Source organism: Antechinus flavipes, chromosome 6, assembly GCF_016432865.1.
Source record: "Antechinus flavipes isolate AdamAnt ecotype Samford, QLD, Australia chromosome 6, AdamAnt_v2, whole genome shotgun sequence".
In the NCBI taxonomy this organism is placed as follows: Eukaryota; Metazoa; Chordata; class Mammalia; order Dasyuromorphia; family Dasyuridae; genus Antechinus; species Antechinus flavipes.
This window is the reverse complement of record NC_067403.1, coordinates 264,195,367-264,221,585: the sequence shown is the minus strand read 5'-3', so window position 1 is coordinate 264,221,585 and position 26,219 is coordinate 264,195,367. Positions and strand designations below refer to the sequence as shown.

Sequence of the window (26,219 nt, the reverse complement as noted above, 5' to 3'; positions counted from 1 at the left end):
TGTGCGTTTCCATCCACCGGACTGTCAGCGCCGCTCGCCTCCCTGTAAGCGCCGCGCGTACCTCGCGCCCCCCACCCCCCACCCCCGCGTCCATCTCGGAGCCGCCGCCATGAAGGATGTGCCGGGCTTCCTGCAGCAGAGCCAGAGCGCCGGTCCTGGCCAGGCCGCCGTGTGGCACCGCCTCGAGGAGCTCTACACCAAGAAGTAAGGGGCGCGGGAGACGTGGGGGGATCCTCCTTCATGGCCCTGTCTTTCCCCCGCCCCTCGGGTCCTCCCTCTTCCCCCCTCGTTCTCTGGGCGCTCCCTCCCCCTTCCTGGGTGCGCGCCCCCGCCCCTCCTCCTCCTCAGGCTAGTGCCCCTTCCCACACTGGGGGGAGGGGGGGGCGGCGCGACGCGCTGAAAATTCGCTTCTCCCCCAGGTTATGGCACCAGCTCACGCTTCAGATCCTGGACTTCGTGCAGGATCCCTGCTTTGCGCAGGGTGACGGGCTCATCAAGGTGAGTGGAGTGGCTCTGCGGCCCCTCAGAAACCCCTCTCGGTGGTCTTTCCAGGGCGACCCCCCTCGCCTCTCGCTTTAGCTTTGTGCTGGGAGGATAAGCTGGAGTCGCCTGGGTGTCCGTCCCGAGGGCCTGGTTCCTCCCCCGGCCCCCCTGCCGGGGCCCTCTCCCCGGGATTCTCCCTGCCGGACCCTGCCTTAAGGTGCAGCGAACCGCCCTCTGCTTCTCGGGGGCGCTGCTGAAGATGTGCTTGTATCGGCGGACCTTCTCCTTCTGTCCTTGAATTCAGACAGTTGCTCTCTCTGATGTGTTTGGGAAGGTTTTTCCCCGTTTATTGACAGCTTAGATTTTTTCATTTGAAAACTGTCGAGAGCCTTTGATCACTTTAGCTTTCGGTGAAATACATCTCTTTACTCCTCTTGGTTCCTTTTGGGTCTTGGACAGTAGACACTTATCAGAGACGAAGAATTTTTACCAGTTGTTTCCCTTGCATTTATTTTGTTTGTGCAAAAGCGTTTTATTGCTTTGTAGTAAACCTTGTCCTTTTTATCTTCTGCGCTTCCTTGTTTTCAAGAATTCTCCCCCAAGCTGTTGTTACGCAGCATAACCTCTTCTACTTCTCATTTTTTGTGACACGAGCTTTTTCTGTACATAGTCATTTAGAGCTTGGGGGGCGGGGGTGTAAGCTCTAGCCCTTACTGCTGCCAGGCTGCCAGCCCTCGGTGTCCTAGAGTTCATCAGACACCTTGGCTTTTGTTTTGGGGCACATTTACGTCATCTGCTCCATCCATCAGCCTTCTCTTGTCTCCTGCTGCTGCTAGAAGCAATGGCACTCTCTAACCTCTCCTCTAATACTTCTCTTGTCTCATGGACTTCACTAAGACCTTCAAATAGGGATCCAGACGCCAGAAGGGAGTTCTCTCAAGACTGCCACCTGTCCTGGCCATAGGTCCCAGCCTTGTCTGTGGAAGCAGCCACCACGGCCCCCTCCTTTACCCATTATCTGGTGCGTTCTCACCTTCTCCCCTGAGCTGTTAAGACCTGAGACTGAATGCAGCACTCCAGATGGGCTCCAACTTTAGTTGAGGTTCAGACATGCTAATTCTGTCCACCCAGCCTAAAATGGATGGATGGCCTTGGCAGGTAGGCCATGCTGACTGCAGTTAGGGTTAGCTGACTTACTCGGGCTGCTTTTTTCATAAAAACTGCCATAAAACCCAATCTTCCCCATTCTGTGTTTCTACTGCAAGGCATATTTCATTATCTGTATATTTTCTCTCGTTGGTTAGACCCTTTAGAGCTTTTCCTGTTGTTTACAAATGCTTTTTCATGATGGCCAGCAAACTGATCCAGAGTTCCTTTCCTGGGTACTGATAACATCATCCGATAATTATAGATTGGGTTGTTTTAGCTTAAATGCATGATATTATATTTGCCCATAATTAAGCTTATCTCCGTTTTTGCCCAGTCCTTTAGCCTCATGGGAGCTTCCTGCCCTTTTATCCCCATCAGTTGGGCATTGTAATACCCAGAAGAGCTTCTTGGGACTTGGCTGTGTACCTCTTCCAAACAGTTAGGAAAAGTAAACAAAACCAGTTCTAGCACTTACACCATAGGGCCTCAGGTATTAACATTTCCTTCTATGAAACATTCTCTCTTGTTCCTCATCTCTATTCCCTCAAACTCTTATCTCTAATCTCTTTGGGTTTCTGAGTTTCCTTTACTAGTTCCATTTTCTCTATGAATGCTGGTATTTGCATTTGTTCACATCTTTGTTTTACTGTGGGCTCACAAACTGTATTGCTTAATGTTAAGCAACACTCCTTGAATGGGCCTTAATAAACTAGTAAAAATAGTTGGGAGGAGCAGGAAATCCAAGTTTCTGGATTTGGTGTGTTTCGTTTGTGTAAGATAATTTCAGATGTTAAGACAGGATCGTATCAGAAGAGTTGAAATGATTTCCCTGGGAGGCTGAGGAGTTTAGTAGCAGGTGACAGATTTAAAAGCAAGAGTGGATCCAAAAGCGCCTTGTCTCCATTTGTTAGTGGTCGTTTAGGGTTCTGACAGAGTTACAGAGATTTGATGAGGGCTTCTGTGTAAAATAGCCTGGCAAGGGCACCATTCCTGCAGTGGGCAGGAGCATGCTTCCCCACCTGGACCAGTGACCGCTTGTCTAGCCTCACGCCGACTGTGGCCACTGTCATTGGACCCCAGCCTCCTCCTCACAACACCTGGCTTTCCTTGTAGAAGGGCCGAGTTCTTTCAGTCCCCCTGGAGCCTGTCTGACATGTGCTGGTCCTGACAAAGGCAGCGAGGTTTGGGTACAAAGCCCTGTCCATCATGGTGGCTTTCTTCCATAGAGGTGACCTACAGGACTAGCTCTTCTCCCCACAGCTTTCCAGTGCACAGTACCCAAAAACCCCCTTCTCCCAGGACACGAATCCTCCCCGACCTTGCTCAGCATCACCCAAGCCAGAGTCCAGAACATTTCTGCCCCTCCTGGCTTTTGGCTCCTTAGGATTTGTCCCCATTTTCCTGGCTCTGGTTTTCTCTTGCCTGTAGTGTGGCCCTAATGTGCTTCTCTGGTTTGGAGCCATTGCAGCTTTGGGGGCGCAGGTCTCTTGTCTGCACCTGTGTCCTTGGCGAAAGTACTTGCCCAGGCAGCAAAGCGAGCCATCCCCAAGTCAGCCAAAGTTCCCAAGGGGATTTTCAAAGCTGCACACAGAGGCCCTTCCTGGGGTCTGGGCCACCCCCAAAAGCAGAACCGCTGAGGGCTTCTCCTCTGGGAGGGGCTATCCTCAAGGCCGTCTGCAATGGCACTCGCTGCCAGCTTGGATTTTGTGTGTCACATGTGTCTCCCTAGCCCTGGATCTTGGGATTTCCAGACCCATAACTTGAGTTGGGGGACGAGATTTGGTCAGGGAGGTCTGTACCTTGGGCCCAACTGGCATTGTCTAACGGATCCCATTTCTTTACTCCCGCAGCTTTATGAAAACTTCATCAGTGAGTTTGAGCACAGGTAATGCGCCCTCTTGTTCACTGTTGTCTTTCTGCATCTGGGCACTGCTGGGATTGTAAATCCAGGTGATCTTGCCTTTTCAGGGTGAATCCTCTGTCTTTGGTGGAAATTATCCTCCATGTGGTCAGACAGATGACAGGTGAGCACTGACTCCACGGGTAGGAACATCTCCGACACGGTGTGTTGGCCTTTGCCGGCCCAGCAGTGATTTGTTCTATCGAGTGATAGAGACTCTCGTACCGATCTGCTTCTCGGTGCCCCTGCTGACACCATTCCTTTTTATTTCCTCCAGATCCTAATGTTGCTCTGACGTTTCTGGAAAAGACTCGTGAAAAGGTAGATCTGAATCTCTGCTGCAATCTTCCTTGCTAGGGGCCTCTCCCTGAGGGCACCCACAGCTCCATGTGCCCCATGGGGACTGAGCTCTGGGAAAGCCAGCTGCCACCGCCCGCTCCTCTGGTCCCATCTCTCTCTCTCATTTCTTTTGGCAACCTCAGGTGAAAAGCAGCGATGAGGCGGTCATCCTGTGCAAGACCGCCATAGGGGCCTTGAAACTGAACATCGGAGACCTCCAGGTAACCAAGGTGAGGAGAGGGGTCCTGCACCTCCCTGCCCCCGTGACCCTCATTCTTGGGCTGATCTGAAGAATGGGCAGGGACTTAGCACCCGGCTTCCTGCCAGGAGAGCCAATACCGGAGGCTCCCAAATTGACCCGAACAAGGCAAGAAAGCCTCAGGGCGTCCCATGGTGGGGAGGGCTGGCAAGGCCGCCCCTTTTTGGGAGAAAGAAGTGCCTCCTGCCCACATGGTTCTGGTGGTCCTTTCTTTCCGCGGCAGCGGGGAGCGGGGAACACCCTCAGATCCCCGTCCTGTACCTGTGCAGGAAACAATTGAAGATGTGGAAGAGATGCTTAACAACCTCCCGGGCGTGACCTCCGTGCACAGTCGCTTCTATGACCTTTCCAGCAAATACTATCAAACCATCGGGAACCACGCGTCCTACTACAAGGATGCTCTGCGGTTCCTGGGCTGCATTGATGTCAAAGACCTGCCAGGTACCTCGGGGGCTGCTCCCGGCCCTGCTGGGGGGAGGGTGCCCCACTCTGCCGTCCTCGGTTCTGGATCTTGATGGCCTGGGCTCCAGACCAAGACAGAGAGAAACCCCTAGTGCATATGGAGGCGGCTTTGGGGGGATGGAATCAAAACGATGGCCTTCACTGGGTGGGAGAACAAGGGCGAGTCCCCCAAGTTCCAACCTCAAAAGCTGGTGTCACTTTGGGACGAGTATGATTGAGTCATTGTTGCAATGTTTTTCATTTGGGCTGAGGGCAGGGGGTACTTAGAAAAGAAGTCAGCCCTGGAGGCATCAGTTAGCTAGGCCTGTGGACCACATCCCCAGAGACCTCTGGGGGTCTGTGGGACCCCTCATTGCTGGGCCTCCCTGCCCCTGCCTTCTCCAGCTGGGCCCCCCACAACTGCAGCTTTCTTCTGAATAGTCTCCTCAGTGACAGCTCGTCCGGTCATGAAGCCTTGATTAAGGGTCAGGATACCCCTAACTTCAAGGGACCCGTACCCAGCCCAGTCATCTTCCCCCCGGGGGCAGTTTTCATTTTTTTCAGAGGTCAGACTCAGCCAAGCGTCTCCCCCAAAAGGGTAGACTTGAAACAGAAAGTTCTCCTTGTTCCCCATAAGTAATCTCACCCGCCCCATTTGGCTTTATTACTTTGGGTCTCTGAGGTCGGTGGCCTGGCAGGCCTTCAGGTCCTGCCTGGGCAAGTACGGGTCACAGGATCACCCAGAGCACCTCGGTTAGGTCTGATGAGGAATCTGGGCCTGCCTTGTCAGGTGCTCAGTGCCCTCTTGGGGGTGCTGTTTGCCGGGCAGCCGGGGATGCCCCAGTGCCCAGAGCTCCAGACTCAGAGGCAGGCGGGCATGAATGCAAATCTTGGCTGGGATGCTTCTGAAACTCCAGGCTGCCCCTGGGCCAACGAGAATAGCCCCTCTATTCCAGGGAGCACCCCAGCAGGGATACCTCAGAAAGGGGGGCTCTCACTCCTGTTGACCTTTGCTTTGGTGCTGACAGCTTCGTGGCCCGTCTGCAGGTCAGACCTCGCCACAACAGGCTCGGGATCTTCAACCCTCGGTCTGGTGGGTCTGGGGTTTGGGGCTTCTGGGTCCTCGGTCAGCCATCTTCGGTTCTGGGGCTTCTGATTCCTGGCCCATTTTCTCAGCGCTCCCCTGGGTCTTCTGTTATACTGAAGCAGCAGCAGCTCTGCCCCCCAAGGCAAGGGTCCACTCCTTGGTGGGTTCTGTCCTCTGGTGGGAATGACCCAAGGAGTCTCCTGCTCTTCCACAAGCGTCTGTGAATGGATGTCCAGGGCACCTGCTCCCTCCCTTTGCCCACCCTCCCCCCAGCCCCTGCCTGAGAAGGGCTAGGGACCCTGGGCCTTCTCCATCTCCAGTCCTCAGCCCACAGCTCTGCCCGAGGTCCCCCACTCACGCTCCGAGTTGTTGGCTGTGGGGCATCTGGAGGAGCAGGCTGCCCACAGCCAGAGCTTCCCTGAACACTCTGGACAGCAGAAAGGGGCTGGGGCATCCCTGGCATGCCGCCTCCTGGTGGGCCAGAGTGGCCCTCTTCCTCCTGATGCCATGGGGCTTTTTGTAGCACTCATTGTGTCAGAGGGTCCCCAGTGCGGGCACTGGGAAGGGTGGCAGGGCCCCGAGCATTGGAGGAGAGGGGCTCTGAGATCACGGGCGGTGCGTCGGAGCGGACGGAAGCCCACCCGAGCCAGTGCATGCCGGGGGGCTTTCTGCAGGTCACTTTGTGTCTGGGAGGGGCCTTCTGCTCAGTCAGTCGACTGACCAGAGGCTTCCTCTCCTCCCAGTGTCCGAGCAGCAGGAGAGAGCTTTCACCCTGGGCCTGGCCGGATTGCTTGGGGAAGGCGTCTACAACTTTGGGGAGCTGGTGAGTTGGCTCCGGAGCCGGGCTGGGGTCCCATGGAGGGGCATGACCCAAGCCCCCTGGCCGACGCCATCTCTGTTTGGCCCACAGCTCATGCACCCCGTGCTGGACTCCCTGAGGAACACGGACCGCCAGTGGCTGATCGACACGCTCTACGCCTTCAACAGCGGCAACGTCGAGAGGTTCCAGACCTTGAAGCCTGCCTGGGGCCAGCAGGTGGGGGGGCCCCAAGTGGACCCCAACAAAATTCTGATTGGAATCTGGCTTCCTTGAGACCTCACAAACTCCACCAACCTCCAGATTCTCCCCCTCTTTCTCTGGGGTGGGCCGGGGCAGGTGGGGGATGTGGGGAGACCCCTCATCTGCCTCTTCCCCCTACAGCCAGACCTGGCTGCCAACGAAGCCCTGCTCCTACAGAAGATCCAGCTGCTGTGCCTTATGGAGGTGAGTGTGGGGCCCCCCAGGGATGGCGGGGCACCCCTGGTGGTCTGGGGTAACAGCCAGAGGGGGTCATCCTCGGCTTGGCCTTTCAGATGACCTTTACGCGCCCGGCCAACCACCGGCAGCTGACCTTTGAGGAGATTGCCCAGAGCGCCAAGGTGAAGGTGAACGAGGTGAGCTCCTTCCCTGGGGCCCCGGGGCCACGCCCCCACCCACCCCCATCACCCCTGACCCGCCCTTGGCTATGCCTGCGTAGGTGGAGCTGTTGGTGATGAAGGCCCTCTCGGTGGGACTGGTGAAGGGCAGCATCGACGAAGTGGACAAGCGGGTGCACATGACCTGGGTGCAGCCTCGGGTGCTGGATCTGCAGCAGGTACGATCGCCAGCTGCGGGGGCCCTGGGGAGGGAAGGGGGCCTCCTGGGAGTCAGCCTTCTCATTCATTATCCAGGGAAAATGGGGGGGGGGGGCGCCAAGCCTTCGGGAAATGTGTGGCTGGAGGGTGGGTTCAGGCCCCTGGTGAGAGTGGCTGCCCCTTGTATACCCCCAGATCAAGGGCATGAAGGACCGCCTGGAGTTCTGGTGCACGGACGTGAAGAGCATGGAGATGCTGGTGGAGCACCAGGCCCACGACATCCTGACCTAGGCCCTGGGCGGCGTCTCGGGGGGCTCCAGGCCCGCAGTGCGAGGGAAAGGCTGGGCCACGGCCAGTGGTGGAGGCGGTCACTGCAGGGGGCAGGGCTGCTTCAGCCCCCTCCCCACCCAGAGGCAGGCGCCCTGGGCCCTCTGGTCGCCCCTCTTAGATCCCTCCCCTTGGTGACCCCCTGCTGTACAGCTCTGTTTGATAAATGTGGAATAAACTTTTTGGACCTCCTCCTGGGCCTGGCTCTGAACAAAGTGGGGCTGGGGGGAGGGGGGGGATGGGGATCATGGAGGGCCGGAAGAGCCACAGAGACAGCTTTGTCAGAGACCTTTAATGGGCTGGGGGAAGGGGTCTCCTGGAAGCAGCAGGGCGTCCGGCATTGGCTGCTCCTTTCAGGACGCCTCCCTCAGCCAGAACTTTTCCTGTAGCTGCGGATGTTGCTCAGGATCCATCCTGAAGGGCCCAGGAAGGTGAAAAAGATGATCGCCATGGCGACAGCCTGCTCCTGGGGGGGGGGGGGGGGGGGGGGGAGATGGCGCATTGATTAGGTACCAGCTGTGTGCAGAGCTGGACAAAGTCCTCAGCCCCTTGAGGCGATCCTTGTGTCAGGGAAACCGAGGCGCGCAGGGCACTCGGGCTGCCTGGCCCTCCTACTGCCAGGTCGCCGTGGCATCTGCTGCCCCTCCTCCACTGGCCTCTCTCCCCCCTCAGGGCCAGACCCTGTGACCTTCCTAAGGGCAGGCGGACCAGAAGCTGATAAGAGGGCCCTGCAGGGGGGCATCGTGAGGGGAGGGGGCACAGGCAGAGCCCCCTGGGCCGCCCAGGCTCCATGGGGAGGTTCAGAGTTCTGGCTCACCATTCTCTGGGTCTCTCCCGGCTCTTGAATGTCAAGGGCATGGCAGCAGGAGTGGGGGGGAGGGGGGAGAGGAACCCGGGAGCACCCTCCTCAGCAGGCCGGATGGTCCCTTTGTGTGACTGCCTCTGCCCCCCAACCCCCGGCCCGGCCGTCTCTCTGGTCACAGCCCCCTCCCAGGGTCCGACTGGGTCATGGCCCCCTCCTCGGTCACTTACTCCGGGGCTGGTGGGGTCCCTGGCCGGCCGGCTGGAGATGGGGGCCCTGGGGACTGCCTGGCCCCTCAGGGAGGCCCGGAGCAGCCTCGAGGCCCTGGTCAGGCTCAGCATGGTCCGGGGGGCTCCGCTCTGTGGCACCCGGGAAGTGCCCCTCGCCTGTCTGACCTTGGCTCGGGCGCGGGCGCTTTGTGCAGCCTCTCGCCAGAAAGCAGCAGCTGTCCCCGTCACAGGCCTGAGAGGCCAGCACCAGATGCCAGTCATCGAGCTCCTGGCAGGGACGCCCGGGCACTGCCCTCCTTGGCTCTGGGCATTGAAGGAGATTAGGAACAGCTGGAAAAGCCCAAGCCCCGCATTCGACAAAGGGGGAAACTGAGGCTGAGAGGGTCAGGGACACGCATCTCCCACAAGGTCAGGGCTAGCCAGGGCTGGACCCCAGGCCCCGCCTCGGGGGCCAAAGTCACATCTGCAGAGCAGCTCTGGGAGTCCGGAGAAGGGCGGCCCAAGGGTCCCAAGAACTGGAGGCGCCGAGTGCCAGAATGATGGGCACCCCAGCAGCCCTGATCCAGACCTGGGGGACAAGCCCACCCTGTCCATGGACCCTGAGGGCTCCGAAGGTGGTGTGCCCATGTGCGTGCCCATGTGCGTGCCCTGGTTTGGGACTTCCTCTGCCCCTCGTGCCCTCTCACAGTGGGGGCAGATGCTTGGAGCCACTGTCCGAGTCTGCACACTGACCTTTCCCCCCACAGCCTAGAAGGGGACGCTGACCTCTCAGGGGGACTGACTGAAAACACATGGGGGAGGGGGGGTGACCAACGGCTCAGGGACTTAAGGAGTGGGAGAGCGTGCATTTGGGGTCTCCGAGGGGGTCTGGGGCCAGACGCCCCAGGAGTACTCCCAGGACTCCCAGGCCCGGCCTCAGGGGCCTGCTCTCTGGGTCCCTGCGCATGCTCAGGCGGCCCCCATACTCGGAGCCCCATCGCCCACCCCTGCGCCCCGTGGCTGCCGTCCCAGCGGGACAGGATCACGAGATTAGGTCGCCCCACCCCCTCCTGTCGGAGTGAGCTGGCAGGGGGTGGGGGGCAATCCAGGCTCCCAGGCCGTTATCTTAAGTGCTAGGGATTTCAGACTGCCCCCCCCAAAGACAGGAAATTACAGGGCTCCAACAGGAAGGCTGGGGGCTGGCCAAGGGGGGCGAGAGCGAGGGCTGGCCGGCCGCCGTCCCTGCCCCACGCGCCCAGGATGCCGATCCTCGCACGTTGGCCAACCAGCGCCCTCTCCGAGAGGGTGGGTACGGGCAGCAGGGGTGCCAGCGGGAACTCCGGGCCGGGGTCAGGGCCTCTAATCCCTTCCTGTAACCCAGTCCTTTCGCCAGGGCCTCCTCCCCCCGCTCGGGCCCATAATTACCCCCTTGGACTCTGGGGCTGCTGAAAGGAGTGTTTATGTGGAGGAGGAAGAGGGGTCATTCCCAGGCCCAGTGCGTTTCCTCTTGGTGATAAGGCTTTGGCGCTGCAAGGTGACCCCTCGCCACCCCCCCTTGCCGCCTCCCTGGGCCCTTCATGCTTTCCCTGGACCCCCTCACCTCCAGAATGATTCAGAGATAAGAACGGAGCCGGCCAGTGATCACCCTACCTCCTGTGGGACCCCCGAGCTCTCTGGCTCTGGTCCAGCCCATCCCTGGCCAGAGCTTCCCCCCGCCTTTTCCAGGCCCCTCATTTCTGTTGTTACCCGGGCTGTTTGCTCACACACACACCCTGCCCCCCTCGTGGGGACCTCACAGAGTTCAAGGCTGGCCGGCTCCGGCATTCTGGGGGGTGAGGGAGAGAGGGTGTTCCCCCAGGCCCAGAGCCGGCTCCTGCTTTGGAGGAGCGAGGAGGGAGGGGGTGTCCTCCCCATTTGAGGGGGAAGCACAGTGCTCCTTTCACAGGCTGCCCCCGCATCCCACAGACCCCATCTCAGAGGCCAGAGGCTTAGGAGCCTCCGGAGGCTGCCATTATGGGGGCCGTTCGTACCTTTTTAGGAATAATCCTCCTGCCCCCCCCCCACTCCTGGCTCAAGCCCAAATGAGTTTTCCAAATAAGGTTTCCCCTTGTGAGCTCAGCCTCCGGGCAGACTCCGGCCTGTTAGGGCATGAGGCCCCAGATGGTAGCAGCGCTCCCCCCCACCCCTCCCAAGGTCTCCTGCAGAAGCAGAGCTCCTGCCCGGGGTCGAAGGGCCCCCCCGGGGCACCCTGCCCCTCCCCCCGGCACCCTGGCCTAGACGTGCCCTGAATCTATACACACGTTTCTGGTGAGACGCGTATTAGTTCCTTTGTGGTGAACATGGCAGAGCCCATTCAGTAAACACTTGTTACGTGCCCACTGCCCAACGAGCCGAGCCCCTGGATTCAAAAAGCGCACGGGCTGATGGGAGAGCCAACAGTCCCCAACCGCCCGCCCAGCCTGGAGACTCGGGGAAAGTTGGAAATAAGGAGCAGGGAGAAGGCCCTGGAGTGATGGGGGAAGGAGGAAGGAGACAGGGAGGGGGAGGGACACGGGAGAGACAGAGGGGGGGAGGGAGGGAGAGAGAGGGAGGGAGGGAAAGAGACAGCGGGAGGGGGCGGGGGTGGGGACGGAAGAAAGATAGAGGGAGAGACAGAGACAAAGAGAGGAGAGAGAGTAAACTCCAAGATCCAAGGCCAGAGAGAGATCTGTAAGGTCTGGCCTAGCTTTCTGAAGGATCCTGTCCCTGGTCTTAGTGGAGGAGGCAGGAGAGCTGCCACGAGGCTGGTCAAAGATGAAATGTCTCATTTCCAGTCCTTCGCAGCCCTTACCTCCCTCAGTACAATTACATCATTACAGCCCCCTGAGCATGTGGGAGCCATGACATCATTACTCCAAGGACTAAGTCTATGGGAACTGAGAACCATCATCTCATCAGCTCCACTGAGTTAAGACCTTGTTTCAAGCACCCTTCTCCAGAGCTCCCTCGCTACAGAGGCCAAGGAGAAAGAAGACTGAGGAGTCTGGTGGACGCGGCCACACAGGGATCGGGGGTCACTTGGAAGAGACAGCAGAAGTCAGAGCAATGTGGAGCTCTGCCAGAGGCCGCGCTACTGCTGGCTTACATCCCAGAGAGCCCGAAGAAGGGAAAGGGACCCCTGAGGGTCTGGGGCGGCCCTTTCTGGAGTGCAACGAGCTGGAGACGCAGTGGCTGCCCATCAACGGAGAATGGCTGAATGATGCTTCGGATGCTATGGTTGTATAAGAAAGAGCAGCAGGAGGATTTCAGAGCCGCCCGGAGAGACCCACGGGAACTGATGCGGAGGGAAGCGAGCAGAACCTGGAGATCATCATACATGGCAACAATGATCAAACGGACATGGCCCTCTTCGGCAATTCTGTGATCCGAGGCAACTCCAGTAAACTCTGGGGAAACACATCCAGAGAGAACTCTGGAGCCTGAAATCAAAGTGTACCATTTTCACCTTTTATACCATCTTTTATTCCATTTTTGCTTTTTGTCTTTTTTTAATGTTTTTTCTTTTTGTTCTGATTTTCTCTCCCAACATGACTCACATGGAAATATGTAAAAAAAATGAAGGTATATCCTACCAAGAAAAAACAAAAACCAGGGATGGATTGTGAGCAAGCAAAGGAAGAGAGCTGGCTCGGACAGGGCCTTCTCCTGGAGTCTGACCACAAAAGGGAGGAGGGATGTGGGATGACAGCTAGTGGGGATGGAAGGGAGAGGGTCTTGAAGATGGAGGAAACAAGGGCACGGGGGTAGACAGTAGGGAAGCAGCCAGTGGGCAGGGAGAAAGTGGAGAGAAGTGAGAAGGGAGCTCCCGCCTTGTGACAAAGGGGGGTCTGTTTAGAGGGAATGAGGTGGGATGGCTTAGGTGGAAGGGCTGGTCCTGCCAAAGAGGAGCGTGACTTCTTCAAGGGATTGGGGGGAGGAGAAGCCCGTGAGGCACCTGAGAGGAGGAGGAAGCGAGGAGCCCCCTGCTCACTGTCTCAAGGGTTTCTGTAAAATAGCTAAGCTGGGGCAGCAGTGATGGTGGACGCCTAGCAGGATTCCTGGCGGGGTGAGGGCCCAGTGGAGGTCGGGGACCATGGTGATTTCCTCCAGCTTTGTGAGGAGGAGGAGGGGCAGGCCAGAGAGGGAGTGACTGAGGCTGGGGCTTGGCAGGACACAGGACTATGGGCCACTCACCCTCATTCTGAACCCAGGCTTGAACCAGGCCTCTGTTCATATCCCACGGAAGATGACGGGGGAGCTTGTCCGAAGCCTCAATCTCGACCCTAGGGTTTGACTGTTGGGAAGGAGCTTGGGGCATCACACACCAAGTCATGTGACTGCGGAGGAACCAGGACTCAGAAATCCTAGAGAGACAGACCTCAACTCCAGCAGCTCTGTCCTGGTTGGACTAATCAACTATCTCCTCTTCCTCCTCCTCCTCTTCCTCCAGTCCTCCTTCTCCCCTTCTCCTTCTTCCTCCTCCTCTCCCTCCTCCTCCCCCTCTTCCTCCCTTCCTCCTCTTCCATTGTTTCCCACCTTCGGAAGGCGTCATCCTCAGCCCCAGTAGAGTCCAGACCGATGATTATGAGTACACGGCGCCACCCAGTGTCCAGACCGGGAGCCACAGGCTCGGGCCAAAGGCAGAAGCCGGGCCCCAGCCCCTAACCCTTGGGAGCTCAGCGGAGCCTCTGTCTGGGGCCTCAGTTCCCCACAGGTGATGCGAGTGGTCTCCATCTTTGCGGCTGAGCCCCTTCGGAGGCAGCCCCCGGGCCACAGGTGCCTTGGCGCAGTGACCAGAGAGCAGAGCTGGCAGGGCCTCAGAAGCTGCCCAAGCCTTCTGCCGCCTCGCGTCCAGTCCCTCTCCGGCTACTGTCAAGCCGTGGTTCCAAAGTCCGGCGTGTCCGGCCCGGCAGGGCTTCCCCAGGAGCTATTCCAGAGCCTCTGCTGGCGCCCAAAGACCTTCCTCCCTGTCCAGTCCTCCCACCTTCCTCCCCAGCACCCAGCCTAGGGACGCTGAACAAGGCCCTTCGGCCATCTTCCCCTGCTTGCCCAGGGACCTCCGCGGCTTCCTCGGCTCCCGCCTTCCCGGGTTCCCAGCGGGGTCAGGTCCAGGGCCTCCCTACTCATCATTGTGCTCGGCCTGCCTAGAGCTTGCGCCCATGTGTCGTGCGCTCGTGTTCTTTTGTTTGTTGTGCAGCAGGGTCCCCGCAGCCCCGGACGACCTGTTGAGCTCCCTGGGTTCAGCCCGACGTCCGGCCGGGGTCAGTGCTCTCTGACGATTCACGGAGTCAGCTCCCTCTCGGGTCGTCTCAGTAACAATCGCTACATTTACGTGGCACCTTCCCCACGCCGGGACTTTGCTGAGCGCTTTACTCTGTTCATTTGCTCCTCTGAACTTTTCCTGCGTCCATTTAACAAAGCTGCCTATTCGGGGTCTCTGGTGTCCAGGCCGGTGCCCGGGGGGCGAGGGTCTGCTCGAAGGGGGCCCAAGGCCATCACTGCCGCGGGAAGTGGTGGAAGTGAGGTGGGACTGCAGGACAAGGCCGGCCCCGTGACGGCTTGGGGTGTAGCCTCGGAACCTGCCCCCACGTCCGGGGCCTTCACGGCTGCTGGACAAGGCGGGCTCGGGTGGACACCCCCCAGCTCGCGGGGCAGGGGACTGAGTCTGTCTGCGGAGACAGTTTGCCAGGCCGAGGCCGCGCTGCGGACCACGGCTTCTCAGGCCCGGTGGGAGCTGGGTGAAGGTGCTCAGGTCGTATACAGTGGGTGCTTCACAAAGGCTTTTTAACTGACTGATGCAGGGAGGCGAGGAAGTCCAGGCCCAACACTAAGCACTGACTAAAGAAACCAAGGGAGAACGTCCTGGTTACCAGGTGGGGAATCTGGGGCATCGTGAGCGTTGCTACCTGCGAGCGCCCTCCTGTGGGTCAGGTGATATCTGAGGGTAATGCAAGAGGAACGGGAGCCAGTCTCACTACCCCCATCTGAGGGAAGCCACACAGCTCCAGGGTCTGGAATCTGGATTTGAACTCGCGTCCTTGGCTCCAGGCCAGAGCTGTCCCACCCCTGCATCCCCTGGTTACCCGGATGAAGCCCCTCAAAGGCCGAGAGAAAAGACTGAAGAGAGTGCAGGAAGTGGCTGGGGTTTTTCGCTCTTTGGGGGGTTTGTTCTCACTTTGGAGGGGTTCTCACTCTTTGGGGGGATTTGTTCTCACTTTGGGGGTTTTGTTCTCACTCTTTGGGGAGTTTGTTTTCATTCTTTGGGGGTTTTGTTCTCGCTCTTTAGGGGGTTTTGTTCTCACTTTTTGGGGGGTCTGTTTTCATTCTTTGGAAGTTTTGTGCTTGCTCTTCAGGGGGGTTTGTTCTCGCTCTTCAGGGGGGTTTGTTCTCGCTCTTTGGGGGGCTTTGTTCTCGCTTTGGGGGTTTTGTTCTCACTTTGGGGGTTTTGTTTTCGCTCTTTGGGGGTTTTGTGTCCTGCTGAAGGGCATGGAGGGCCGAGCAGAGCGCCAGCCGGCAGGATAGCTCTGAAAGCTGCACGTTGAGTTTCAGGGCACTGGTATTTTAAAAGAGGGGTGAGTTCTTCACTTCCAGGTTCCCATTTGTCTGTTCTGTCTGTTCAGAAATGCGCTTTGAAGGAGCGTTTGCTAAATTTGGAACAGAATCGTGTTGCGGAGGCGCATTCAGGGTTAGGGCCGCAGAGAGTGGGGGCACTCTGGGAAGGTACAAGGCCTTCAGTCCAGAGGAAACCTGCCATGGGCGCCCTCTACACGGCCCGCCGAAATCGCTGCTCTGGGTGCCCAGCTTCCGGCCGCCTCTGCTGGGACTTGAAGGCCCTTTCAGTGGCCCTGACTCTAACCCTTCCCCTTCTCACTGGACGGAGGGCACAGCGCCCGGACGCGACGGGCTTCCTGCTCCGTTTCCCACCTCCCGTCTTTGCACCGGTACTGGCTGGCGCTAACAGCAACGCGTCCGGTCCCGGGCGGAAGGGGCTGGGGGGTGGTTCTGGTTCAAGCCCCGTTCATCTGGAGACCTGGGGGTGGCTCCCCCACCCCCTCCTCCCCACACCGCCCCAGAAGCGGTCAGCAGCCTCCCGGTGACACTTTTGCCCCCATCTGCCCTCGGGCGGCGAGGGAGGGAGGTAAGGAGGGCAGGAGAGAGGGGCTGCCCTCGGAGGTAAGGAGGGCAGGAGGGAGGGGCTGCCCTCGGAGGTAAGGAGGGCAGGAGGGAGGGGCTGCCCTCGGAGGTAAGGCGGGCAGGAAGGAGGGGCTGCCCTCGGAGGTAAGGAGGGCAGGAGGGAGGGGCTGCCCCCGGAGGTAAGGAGGGCAGGAGGGAGGGGCTGCCCCCGGAGGTAAGGAGGGCAGGAGGGAGGGGCTGCCCTCGGAGGTAAGGCGGGCAGGAAGGAGGGGATGCTCCTGCGGAGCTTTCAAACTCGGGGACCCCGGGGCTTCTTTCCCGCGCTCGGGGCGGCAGAGATGGACACTAAAGCCAATGGGCCGGGGCCGCCCAGAAGTTGCTGCAATCCCCGAACTCGCGGCCAGTTTCCTGCCCCGTGACTGAGACGTGGGGGAGGGGCTTGTGTCTCCGCCCCCGCCCCGCCCCGGCCTTCTGCCCCGGCCCGCCTGCCACCTAGGAAGGCGTCCCGGCTGAGCTGGAGCCCCGGGGGATCTGCTCTCCCTCCCTCCCCTCGGCCCTCGGACCCCGGACCTGGACAGCCACACGGTCCAGGTTTGGAAGCCTGGGGCAGAGCCCCGGCTGGGCTGTGTGGCTGCGGGCCCGGGGAGAAGGGAGGAAGGAGGGGCTCCCCCCTCCTTCAGTGCGTGCGGCAGAGGAGGGGGCCGGGGGGGGGGGCACCCTCCCTCACATCGGGCCGCCGGGAGCCGAGGCCGGATCTAGGGAGAGGGGCTGCCGGCCGGCCCTGGGCCCCCCTCGCCCTTGCCGCGGGCCCGAGATGGAGGCCGACCCCACCGTGTTCAGCACCGGCTCCCTGCCCGAAGACCCGCGGCTCCTGGCCACGGTGACGAACGCGTACCTGGGCACACAAGTGTACCGCGACGTCCTGCACGTGAGCGGCGTGTATAGCGGGGCCGGCGGGAACCCGCACCGGGCCGACCTGCCGAGCCCTCTCAACGTCCGCCTGGGGCCGCCGGCCTGCCGCGGGGCTCCCCCGCAGGAGACCTTCTCCCTGGACACTGAGACAGGTGGGGCGCCCCCCCCCCGTTATCGGCGCCTGCGAGGTCTCCCTCGTCGCCCCTTGGCTCCGCTCCCCCACGTGGGCCTGGGCCTCGGCCTGTCCGCTGTCACCCCGAACTACAGGTGCCTGGAGTCCGAGGGACCCAGAGCCTCCCCACCGGACGTGTGGCTTTTTCTCCTGGGTTCTTTCCCCCGAGGACAGGCTCCCGTCTCTCCTGAACCGGGCAAGGCCCGGCCCCCAGAGCCGCACCTCCCGCCCTGGCCCTCGGGCGCAGACCTGTGCCGGGGCTGCCTTAAGGCCCCCCTTAATGACCAGAGAGGTCACTGGCCTTAGGCCTCCTGCCCAGCTCGCTCCCTTCCCCCCTCAGGCACTTTCCTCCATAGCCTCCGAGGCCCAGACTTCTGGGCCTCCCACAGAATCTATGCCCACCGGGTGCTCCCCCACCTGCTGGTCTCCAGCGTGTCCGTGGGCAGATCGGGCCCCGAGCCCGTCACCGTGACCCTCCAGGCCGAGTTCCAGCCCCAAAGCCCCGATCTGGCCCTGCACCTGGGACCCGACTTCCGGGGCGCTCGGTGAGTGGGGGCGGGGGAGCAGAGGGGGGCGTCAGGGCGGGGGGGGGGGGGCGTCAGAGCAGGGGAGCAGAGGGGGGCGTCAGGGCGGGGGGGGCGTCAGAGCAGGGGAGCAGAGGGGGGCGTCAGGGCGGGGGAGCAGAGGGGGGCGTCAGGGCGGGGGGGGCGTCAGAGCAGGGGAGCAGAGGGGGGCGTCAGGGTGAGGAGCAGAGGGGGGCGTCAGGGCGGGGGGGGCGTCAGAGCAGGGGAGCAGAGGGGGGCGTCAGGGCGGGGGGGGTGTCAGGGCGGGGGGGGCGTCAGAGCAGGGGAGCAGAGGGGGGCGTCAGGGTGAGGAGCAGAGGGGGGCGTCAGGGCAGGGGAGCAGAGGGGGGCATCAGGGCAGGGGAGCAGAGGGGGGCGTCAGGGCGGGGGAGCAGATGTGGGTATCGGGCGCAGGGCGGGGGCTTGTCTCCAGGAGCCCCCGCTCTGCCCACCAGGTACCTGTACGGCCGCATGCTGGTCCCGGAGGAGTCGGGGGGGCCCTGGCCCGAGGTACACATGCTCTGGAGCCCAGTGCCCCCAGCGCTGACACTGGCAGAGGGACGGGAGCGGACATGGGACTTCCTCACAGTGGTGGGGGGCAGCCGGGAGGAGGCGGAGAGCCAGTTCCTGGAGGCCGCCTCCCTGCAGGCCGCAGGCACCCTATACAGCAGCCACGCTGACGCCTGGCGGGCACTCTGGGCGACCTGGGCCCTGGACCTGGTGGGGCCCTTCCCCCTCCGCCAGGCTCTCCGCAGCTGCCTCTACTACACACTGAGCGCCCTCCCTCCCCCGGGGGCCCGGGAGCCCTTCCATGGGCTCAGCCCCGGGGGGCTTTCCAACGGAAGCCGGGACGAGTGTTACTGGGGCCACGTCTTCTGGGACCAGGTGAGACCCAGCGCCGCCGCCCCCCCAGGCCCCGCTGCCCTCTCCGCTCGGACCTGGGTCCTGGCTTTCTGGTTCTCCGGGGGTTTCCAGAGGGACCCTCCCCGGAGCCCACTAGAGCCCCCTGGCTTTGCCCCAGGACCTCTGGATGTTTCCCAGCATCCTGCTGTTGGACCCAGAAGCTGCCAGGAGCATCCTGGAGTATCGAGTCCGGACGCTGGGCGGGGCCCTGCTCAACGCCCAGGAGCTGGGCTTCCAGGTGGGGCGTCCTCCCCTCCCCCACTCCAGGTGCCCCCCTTCTGGTCAGGGCCAAGAGGGGGACCTTGGACAAGAGTCAAGGCTCAAGCAGGCGAGAGTGTGGGGCGAGCCCAGGCTGAGCCCCAGTCCCCGCCACTTAATCGGGCCTTGGAGCTGCTCCCGGGGGCAGCCTTTCCCCATTTCTCCCCCTCACCCTTAGGCCCACAGGCCAACTCCCAAGCACGATACTGTATCTCCTGCCTCTGTGCTTTTGCCCGGGCTGTGCCCGACGCCTGGCGTGACCTCAGAGGCTCTGCCTCTGACAGTGTCCCCGCCGCCTTGGTTTCCCTGGACTCATTTGTTTGTGCCAGTGAAGCCTCCAGGAGCTGAAGGGCGCTTGGGCTTGTCTTCATAGGAAGGGAAAGGACAAGCGAATGGCCCGTTTTAGAGAAGAAAACTGAGACTCAAAAGGTCTAGGTGCTGGACCCAAGGCCCCAAGGGAGGCCCAAGGCCAGCGGGGCCCCGACTTCATCCTGCCCTGCCCGTGGGGTCTGGGCTCTTCCTCCAGGCCTCCTCTGTCCCCTCCCCTCCTCAGGGTGCCAAGTTTGCCTGGGAAAGTGCCAGCTCTGGCAGGGAAGTCTGCCCCGAGGAGGTTTATGGGGCCCAGGAGATCCACATCAATGGGGCTGTGGGGCTGGCCTTTCAGCTCTACTACCAGACCACCCAGGTACCTGGGGGGGGGGGGCGCGACAGGGGGGATTGCCCCTGTGTGCCGGGGGGATGGGCCGGGCTGGGGAGCCCCAAGAGGCCTCTGGGAACAGCGTCTCTCCCTGCTCCCTCCCCCAGGATCTGCAGCTCTTCCAGGAGGAGGGGGGCTGGGAGCTGGTCAGCGCCATGGCCGAGTTCTGGTGTAGCCGGGTCACCTGGTGCTCCGAGGAGCAGAACTACCACCTTCGAGGTGCGTGCTGGGGGAGGGGAGGGAGGCTTGCAGGGGCAGTCTGTCCCCCCCACCCCACCAACGGGATCTGGGCCCCCGCAGGAGTGATGCCCCCGGACGAGTACCACTCTGGGGTCAATAACTCTGTCTACACCAATGTCGTGGCCCAGACCAGGTGAGGTTCAAGGGGGGCGGGGAAGGAGCCTGGGGGAGGGGGACGACCCTGCCAGCCCTCCCCGCTTCGCCACCAAGCAGCTGCCCCACCCCCTCCCTGGGACCTCAGCCCCCCCCCCCCCATGTCCAGCCTGCACTTCGCAGCAGATCTGGCCAGAGACCTGGGCCGGCCTGTCCCGGAGCGCTGGGCAACGATCGCCCAGAAAATCAAGGTGCCTTTCGATCCCAAGAGAAATTACCACCCTGAGTTCGACGGATACGAGCCTGGTGAGTGACTGAATGTGTGGCTGCGGGCTCTTAGACACACGTGCACACGCACACACACTGCCCGTGCATACGCACACAATGCCCCTGTGCACGCACATGTACACACCACACGTGCACACAAACATGCACACACGTGTGCATGCATGTTTGTGTGGAGGATCCATGCCCGATTTAAGGAACGTTTGATATGCTGTGTAATTGCACACACACGTGCAGTCATTTGCCTTTCACCCGCGGACCCCCATAAAAAAGCCTTATAGTCACCACCCCTGGCCTTGGCCACGCCCCCAGCAGACCCTCCCTCCCTGCCCCTTTTCTCCTGGCCCAGGCAGTGAGGAGAGACCCTGACCCTTGCAGCTGTCCCCAGGTGGTGGTCCCGGCTCCGCCCCCCCCATCTGTCCATCCAGATCTGGCCTCCCCAAAGCCGCCCCCAGCAACGTGGCCCTCCCATCTCAGCGTCCAGCCCTTCCCGGGAGCTGCCCCCACTGAGCGAGTGCCCTCCAGCCTTTTCTTCTCTCTAGGATCCCCTGGGGGAGGGGGGGGGGACACAGGGCTGGCAGAGGTTAGTGGGACCCCAGACCATCGGCCCCCCTCTGCCTATGAACCCCCTCTGGTCAGCCCCTTAGCACGGGGAGGCTTAAGGTTAGGGAGGAAGGGCTTCCCAAGGGCCAACCCAGAGCCTTAAGGGTTTGTACATAACGTTCCTCACAACAACCCCAGGTACTCCCATTTTACAGATGAGGAAACTGAGGCAGGCAGCAGCGAAGCGCCTCGCCAGGGCCACACGCCCCCTGTGGGAGGTCATGCCATGGTGCATTTATTTGTTTTAAAAACATTTTATTTCTCTTCTTAAATATTTCCCAGTCCCACGTAAAACCCCCTGATCATCGTGTTTATAATTCAGGACTCTCCCTCCCATCCCGCCCCACCCCTGAGCATTCTTTTGGTCCTCCGACTGTCGCCCTAGGAGAGACCGTAAAGCAGGCCGACGTGGTGCTCCTGGGCTACCCAGTGCCCTACGCGCTGAGTCCCGACGTTCGGAGGAAAAACCTGGAGATCTACGAAGCGGCCACGTCCCCCGAGGGCCCTGCCATGTCCTGGGTAAGGAGTTGGCCAAGCCCCGCCCGGCCCCTCCCCCGGGCCGGAGCGGCCTCTCCCCTAGGCTGGAGCGGGACCCACCCCCGGGCCGGAGAGGCCCCACCCCCGGGCCGGAGCGGGACCCACCCCCGGGCCGGAGCGGCCCCTCTCCCGGGCCGGAGAGGCCCCTCCCCTAGGCTGGAGCGGGACCCACCCCCGGGCCGGAGCGGCCCCTCCCCTAGGCTGGAGCGGGACCCACCCCCGGGCCGGAGAGGCCCCACCCCCGGGCCGGAGCGGCCCCTCCCCCGGGCCGGAGCGGGACCCACCCCCGGGCCGGAGCGGGACCCACCCCCGGGCCGGAGAGGCCCCACCCCCGGGCCGGAGCGGGACCCACCCCCGGGCCGGAGCGGCCCCTTCCCTAGGGGAGAGTGAGCTAGCTTGGCTGCGGGTTCCTTTCGGGCTTGGGTTTCCTTTGTGGGGCCGCGGCGTTCTTGGCTTTGGTTCCTAAGGTCAAGGACATCCCTGGGCCGTAGAGCATGTTCGCTGTGGGATGGCTGGAGATGAAGGAGCCGCAGAAGGCCCAGGAGCAGCTCGGGAAGTGCTTCCACCATATCTCAGAGCCCTTTAAGGTCAGCACGCTCTCCCTCCCCCACCTGGGAGGACAACCTGGACTGGATCCCCCTGGGACCCCTCATTTGTCCACAGGAGTTCTCTGCCTCTGAGGAAGCAACCTCTGAAACTAGCCCTAAGCTACTGACCCCGCTTAGGGTGTGAGAGGGGCCCCCTTCCTCTTCCTGAGGGGGAATGAAGGGGTTGCAAGGTCTCCCCCTAGAAATTGTCCTTGTAGGTGTGGACCGAGAACGCCGACGGCTCAGGTGCCGTGAACTTCCTGACAGGAATGGGGGGCTTCCTCCAGGCAGTGCTCTTCGGGTACACCGGGTTCAGGTGAGTGTGGGGGAGGGGGGAGGCCAGGGCCCAACTGCCCCGGCCTCCCTCCCCCAGCCTCCCCCTCTGGACTTTCTTTCTCAGGATCACCAGGGCTGGACTGGCCTTCGATCCCACCTGCTCGGCAGAGGTCTCGTCCCTGCGGATCCCTGGGATCTCCTACCTGGGGAACAAGCTCTCCTTCTCCTTCTCAGCTGACACAGTGACAATTGCAGTGATGGCCACGGCGAGGGAAGGGGCCCCTCCCTTGGAGGTTGAGCTGAGACCCTCTGCAAAGCGGTTTCCTCTGCCTGTGGGTAAGTTTCCCTTCTCAAAGAACTCCTCTCAAGTCAACAAGCATTTATTAAGTGCTTGCTGTGTACCAGCACTGTGCTGAGCCCTGAAGATACAGAGGCAAACCCAGGCGTTCTCCTCCAGGGGCTGACAGTCCCCCCCGAAATTCTGGGCCGGGGTATAGCGCTTCTCCCTCCATGGTCCGACCTGTCCATCCCAGGTCTGCTCTCCCATCCTTTGAGAGTGGGGTCTCCCCCCAGTGCGATTCCCAGCTTCCTCCTCATGTACTCTGTCTTGGATGTGGGTCTGGGTCTCCCCTTAGGACACAAGGTCTCCTTCCCCATCTCTGCTGGGAGGATCCAGAGACGGCCCTTGTAGGAAACCAGGAAGTAGGATTCCTCCCACCAGGAATCTCACGCAGATGTTGGAGATGCCAGCTCAACCCCACCCCCCACTGGGCCAGGGGCTGGGGGACTGTCCATTGCTGGGGCTTGGCCCCCTTTCCACCCCAGGGCCTGCGGCCTCTGCCTCAGCGCCATCCCCACCCTGGTAGGGATCGGGTGCCTGCCTCCTCTAAGGGCCCGGCCTTTCCTTCCCAGATCCATCTGACACAGACTGCCTGAGGCAGCCTGCAGAGGCCCAACCCCCACCCCCCCCAATTCCTGACCATGGCATTCAAGGCCTTGATTCTCCTCCAGAGCGCTGGAGCCTAGGTCTCTGCTCCTGTGAGTTTCTGTGCCCTCCATCCACGTTCCGCCTCCACCCCCCACCTTGGCAACCTGCTAGGAGGCTGTGTTCTCCAGGGCTCCCCTTCCTCCGCTCTTTCTTTCCCTCAGCCCCTGACCAGCCTCTTCTCCCCTTCTTTCAATCCTTTTATCAATGACTTATGTACTCGTGTGGCCCACACTGTCCATCTGGTACCTGTTCACAGTAGGAGCCCAATAAATGCTGACAGAATTGAGGGAACCTCCTCTCCTTGCCTCAGAAGCTCCCCTATGGAAGCCCCGAATAGCACTATCAGGATCCCACTGAAGGCTCCCAGAACCTATTCTGGGCCTGAGCGCCTGTGGCTGGGAGTGTGCAGCCCCGCCCCCCTGCCCCCCCTCTCGTGGGCCCCTTGGGCCAGGAAAGAAGGGCAGAGCCCAGTGTGGGGAGAGGGTAGAGATCGGACAGAATTAGAAACCCAGGCTATCTTCACTTGAGGCAGTCATTTATTCTGCTCCTCCCCAGTGCAGGGTCTGTAGTCTGTCTTCAGGGAAGGGGGAGGGGAGGGAGAGAGGGTGAGGAGGGGAGGGGGAGTTGGGGACTGAGGCCTTCAGGTGGGAGGTTCTGTCTGGAGAGAAAGCCGGACCAGAGAAAGGAACTGAAGACCCCGTTGGGGGCACTCTCAGGAAGAGTAAGCTGGGAAAGGAAGGCCCGCGGAGGGGGGGAGAGGGGGGCAGCGTCTGAATCTGCTAAATTCCGCGAATGGAACCGTTGGTGAGCCTGGAAATCGCTGGTGGAAGCTAGGGGAGTGCGGGCAGTGTGGGCAGCTCCCTGGAGCCAGCCGCGGGGAAGGGGAGGCGGCTGAAGCGACTTGGAGCCTCCCCACAGGCAACATTGGGGACCCAGGGGAGAAGAGGCTCCACCCTGTAATTAGGGTCCACGGGCCCACAGTGCCGGCCCCATCCGCCCTCACCACACCCACTGCGGGCTTCTCGGCCTTCAAAGCCACCTCTCCTAAAGAAAGTGGGGAGGAGGCCAGAGGCGGCCCGAGGATCTGCCCAGATCGCTGATCAGGAGCAGACGGGGCCACCCAGGGTGGGAGCTGGCTGATCCTCCCTCCACAGAAGGGCCACAAAAATGGTGAAAGTGGAAGCGCCTCTCCCCATCCTGCCCCTCCCCTTCTGTCCTGGGGGGCCCAGCTGGAGCCCCCCAGATGTCCAGGACACCCATCGGACAATCCCCAGATATCCAGGATTTCAGTCTCTCCCGAGGTCAGCCTTACTTGAGGCGAGTCTCCCCTTCGATTGGGTTCTGGATCCAGCCCCCCTCAGCCCGATTCTCCAGGAACGACTGAGCACGCACACACAAACACCCCCCAAGCGCGCACCTCAGTCTCCCCGGGTGGCTGAGCGCGCACACCGCCACGTCCACGCGGGCATTCCCCCGCACCCACTTTCCTGGCTCTGGAGCGACCACAGGAAGTCTCGGAACCTGGAGTCGAAGCGATTGTAGAGCAGTCACCGGGAAAGCTGGGAGGAGCTGTCTGGGGAAGACACGTGGGGGCTGGAGAGACTGGCTAGCGGGGGGTGGGGGGAAGGGGGGGGTGCAGCATGAAGGAGGAGAGATGTCCCTGGAGGGGAAGGACGTTGGAGCTGTCTTCAAACTGGCCCCACCCAGGCCTTAGGACTCGGCAACCCCTCGAGGGCAGCGCCTTGAAACAGCTGGGGGGCGGGGAAGGGCCGGCGTGGAGCGGGAGGGAAACCTTGGGGGGGAGGGAATCAAAACCTCGAAGCCTGAGGGGCGGCCAGCCTTCCTTCCCATCCCAGACTCGGACCCAGGGGCCCTCAAGGACCTAGACTGAGGCCGCTGAGGAGGGGGTGGGGGGGAAGGACGGCGTCTCGAGGAGATGTATGAGGCAGGGGGCACTCGGCAAGGCCGCGGGTCAGTCATAATCGGCCTCGTTGAACTTGACGCTGAAGTAGCTCATGGAGCCCTGGGCGAGGCGGGACAGGTGCAGGGCTCCGGTCACCACCAGCGCCACGAGCAGCAGGGGCAGCAGCAGCGTCCACACGGTCGCCAGGATGTTGTAGCATTTGGCCTTGGAGCCGAAGCGCTGCGCGGCTTCCAGATCCCCGGCCACCTTCTGGTCCCGGGCCTGGGGCAAGGATAAATCATTAAACACCCGTTGGAGCCGGGCGCCCCCGGCACAAAGCCCGGGCCACAGCTCCTCTGCGAAGCACCCGCCGAGCCACTTTCACTGCGCTCCGGAAAACCCAGAGCCCCCTCCCGCCTCTAGGCGAGTTCTAGAAGGGAAAGGGCGCCGGGCTAACTTCCTTTTCCACTTCCTTGCCTTTCACTCCTCACCCGCCGAGGGAAGCGCACAGGAGAGAACAAAATCCTATTAACTCGCATGCAGTCGCGATACAACTTCCCGCGGGACCAAGTTCCCAAAACGCCTGATTCAAGCTACACCCGAAGAAAAACGGGTTCAGTAACTTAAACTCGTGACCCCCGAAGGAAACAAGGTTCCCAGACTTTACAGGCCTGTCCCAGGAGCTCCCGACACGCGCAAGAAACGAAGAAGCCGGTTCTAAGCTCAGATGGAACCTCCGGCCCCGAGGGGACCCCCCCCCCCATTGGGGCCAGATCTCTTACTGCCCTGGGGCTTAGGGTTACAATACACGTCGTCTGCCTTCAGAATGGGAGTCCTTGAGGACGGGAGATGCTTCTACCCTTGGAGCACACCGGCCGCATAAATGCTCCTCCAGGACCGGCTGATGGAAAGCTCCTCCCCCCCGCTTCCCCTTCCCGCAGTCTGGGAATATCCGCGCCATGCAGCGCCCCTCTCACACTGTCCGTTTCTAGTTACACCGGCCTCCTCGTTCTTCCCAGGTGGACGCGCGGCATTTCATAGGTTCGCCACAGGGTAACCTCTTCCCTCCTCTTGAGAATGTGGGATTGCTACTTCTAGGTCAACTTCCTGCCCGGGGGTTCTCCTGCACTCTAGTCCTACGATCCCCACCCCAGAGCGCCGCGTGCCCACGCCAGGATTCTTCCCCGGCAGCCGGGTGGAACACGCCAATCTGGAGCGCCCCTTCTTGTTCCCACCCCATCACCCTACCTTGATGGAATAGGCCAGAGCCAGGAAGCCCAGACAGCAGAGATTCAAGTAGAGGGTGTTGAAGACAGACCATACCAAGTGGTCCCTCGGGGGGCGCGGAGCCCCCATGGGGATCACGGTGGCAGGACCGGGCTCGGAACCACGCGAGGTCATGGGCAGATGTTCCCCACGGGGGTACGACGTGTCCATGGG

The 26,219-nt window shown here is 61.4% G+C and overlaps 4 protein-coding genes across 4 annotated transcripts in view; 2 read left to right on the top strand and 2 right to left on the bottom strand.

The window, feature by feature from the left end:
• The first annotated feature begins 68 nt into the window (after positions 1 to 68).
• Positions 69 to 7,791, top strand: PSMD13 (proteasome 26S subunit, non-ATPase 13). The gene is made up of 13 exons (XM_051966280.1): positions 69 to 204; positions 420 to 498; positions 3,483 to 3,517; positions 3,601 to 3,656; positions 3,810 to 3,853; positions 4,015 to 4,101; positions 4,400 to 4,571; positions 6,402 to 6,481; positions 6,569 to 6,694; positions 6,860 to 6,922; positions 7,012 to 7,092; positions 7,176 to 7,292; positions 7,468 to 7,791. Exons 1-13 carry the CDS (start codon positions 110 to 112, stop codon positions 7,561 to 7,563), a joined length of 1,131 nt encoding a protein of 376 aa, XP_051822240.1. The 5' UTR covers positions 69 to 109; the 3' UTR covers positions 7,564 to 7,791.
• Positions 7,792 to 7,876: 85 nt separating this feature from the next.
• Positions 7,877 to 8,907, bottom strand: LOC127539625 (cytochrome c oxidase subunit 8B, mitochondrial-like). The gene is made up of 2 exons (XM_051963820.1): positions 8,632 to 8,907; positions 7,877 to 8,065 (listed from the first exon to the last, which is right to left on the bottom strand). Exons 1-2 carry the CDS (start codon positions 8,890 to 8,892, stop codon positions 7,967 to 7,969), a joined length of 360 nt encoding a protein of 119 aa, XP_051819780.1. The 5' UTR covers positions 8,893 to 8,907; the 3' UTR covers positions 7,877 to 7,966.
• Positions 8,908 to 15,798: 6,891 nt separating this feature from the next.
• PGGHG (protein-glucosylgalactosylhydroxylysine glucosidase) lies at positions 15,799 to 23,162 on the top strand. Its single transcript, XM_051964492.1, has 14 exons — positions 15,799 to 15,941; positions 15,977 to 16,826; positions 17,187 to 17,391; positions 17,865 to 18,294; positions 18,431 to 18,550; positions 19,124 to 19,255; positions 19,375 to 19,486; positions 19,568 to 19,640; positions 19,770 to 19,906; positions 20,874 to 21,007; positions 21,517 to 21,612; positions 21,831 to 21,928; positions 22,013 to 22,224; positions 22,524 to 23,162. The coding sequence occupies exons 2-14, from the start codon at positions 16,577 to 16,579 to the stop codon at positions 22,577 to 22,579; spliced, it is 2,055 nt and encodes a 684-aa protein (XP_051820452.1). The 5' UTR covers positions 15,799 to 15,941; positions 15,977 to 16,576; the 3' UTR covers positions 22,580 to 23,162.
• LOC127540000 (interferon-induced transmembrane protein 5-like) overlaps positions 22,854 to 26,219 on the bottom strand; it is a 3,620-nt gene continuing 254 nt past the window's right edge. The window contains exons 1-2 of the mRNA XM_051964493.1: positions 26,028 to 26,219; positions 22,854 to 25,061 (exon numbers count right to left, since the gene is read on the bottom strand). The exon at positions 26,028 to 26,219 is cut by the window's right edge and continues 254 nt beyond it. Coding sequence (XP_051820453.1) covers positions 24,849 to 25,061; positions 26,028 to 26,219 — 405 coding nt within the window. The 3' untranslated portion in view covers positions 22,854 to 24,848. The remainder of the gene's footprint in view (positions 25,062 to 26,027) is intronic.

Coding starts and splice junctions, on each gene's coding strand:
- PSMD13 (XM_051966280.1), top strand. CDS start 110: ATGAAGGATGTGCCGGGCTTCCTGCAGCAGAGCCAGAGCGCCGGTCCT. Junction 3,854..4,014: donor TGGAAAAGACTCGTGAAAAG/GTAGATCTGAAT, acceptor TGGCAACCTCAG/GTGAAAAGCAGCGATGAGGC. Junction 7,093..7,175: donor CCAAGGTGAAGGTGAACGAG/GTGAGCTCCTTC, acceptor ATGCCTGCGTAG/GTGGAGCTGTTGGTGATGAA.
- LOC127539625 (XM_051963820.1), bottom strand. CDS start 8,892: ATGACTGGCATCTGGTGCTGGCCTCTCAGGCCTGTGACGGGGACAGCT. Junction 8,066..8,631: donor GGGACCCCACCAGCCCCGGA/GTAAGTGACCGA, acceptor CCCCCCCCCCAG/GAGCAGGCTGTCGCCATGGC.
- PGGHG (XM_051964492.1), top strand. CDS start 16,577: ATGGAGGCCGACCCCACCGTGTTCAGCACCGGCTCCCTGCCCGAAGAC. Junction 17,392..17,864: donor CCCGACTTCCGGGGCGCTCG/GTGAGTGGGGGC, acceptor TCTGCCCACCAG/GTACCTGTACGGCCGCATGC. Junction 21,008..21,516: donor AGGGCCCTGCCATGTCCTGG/GTAAGGAGTTGG, acceptor CCTGGGCCGTAG/AGCATGTTCGCTGTGGGATG.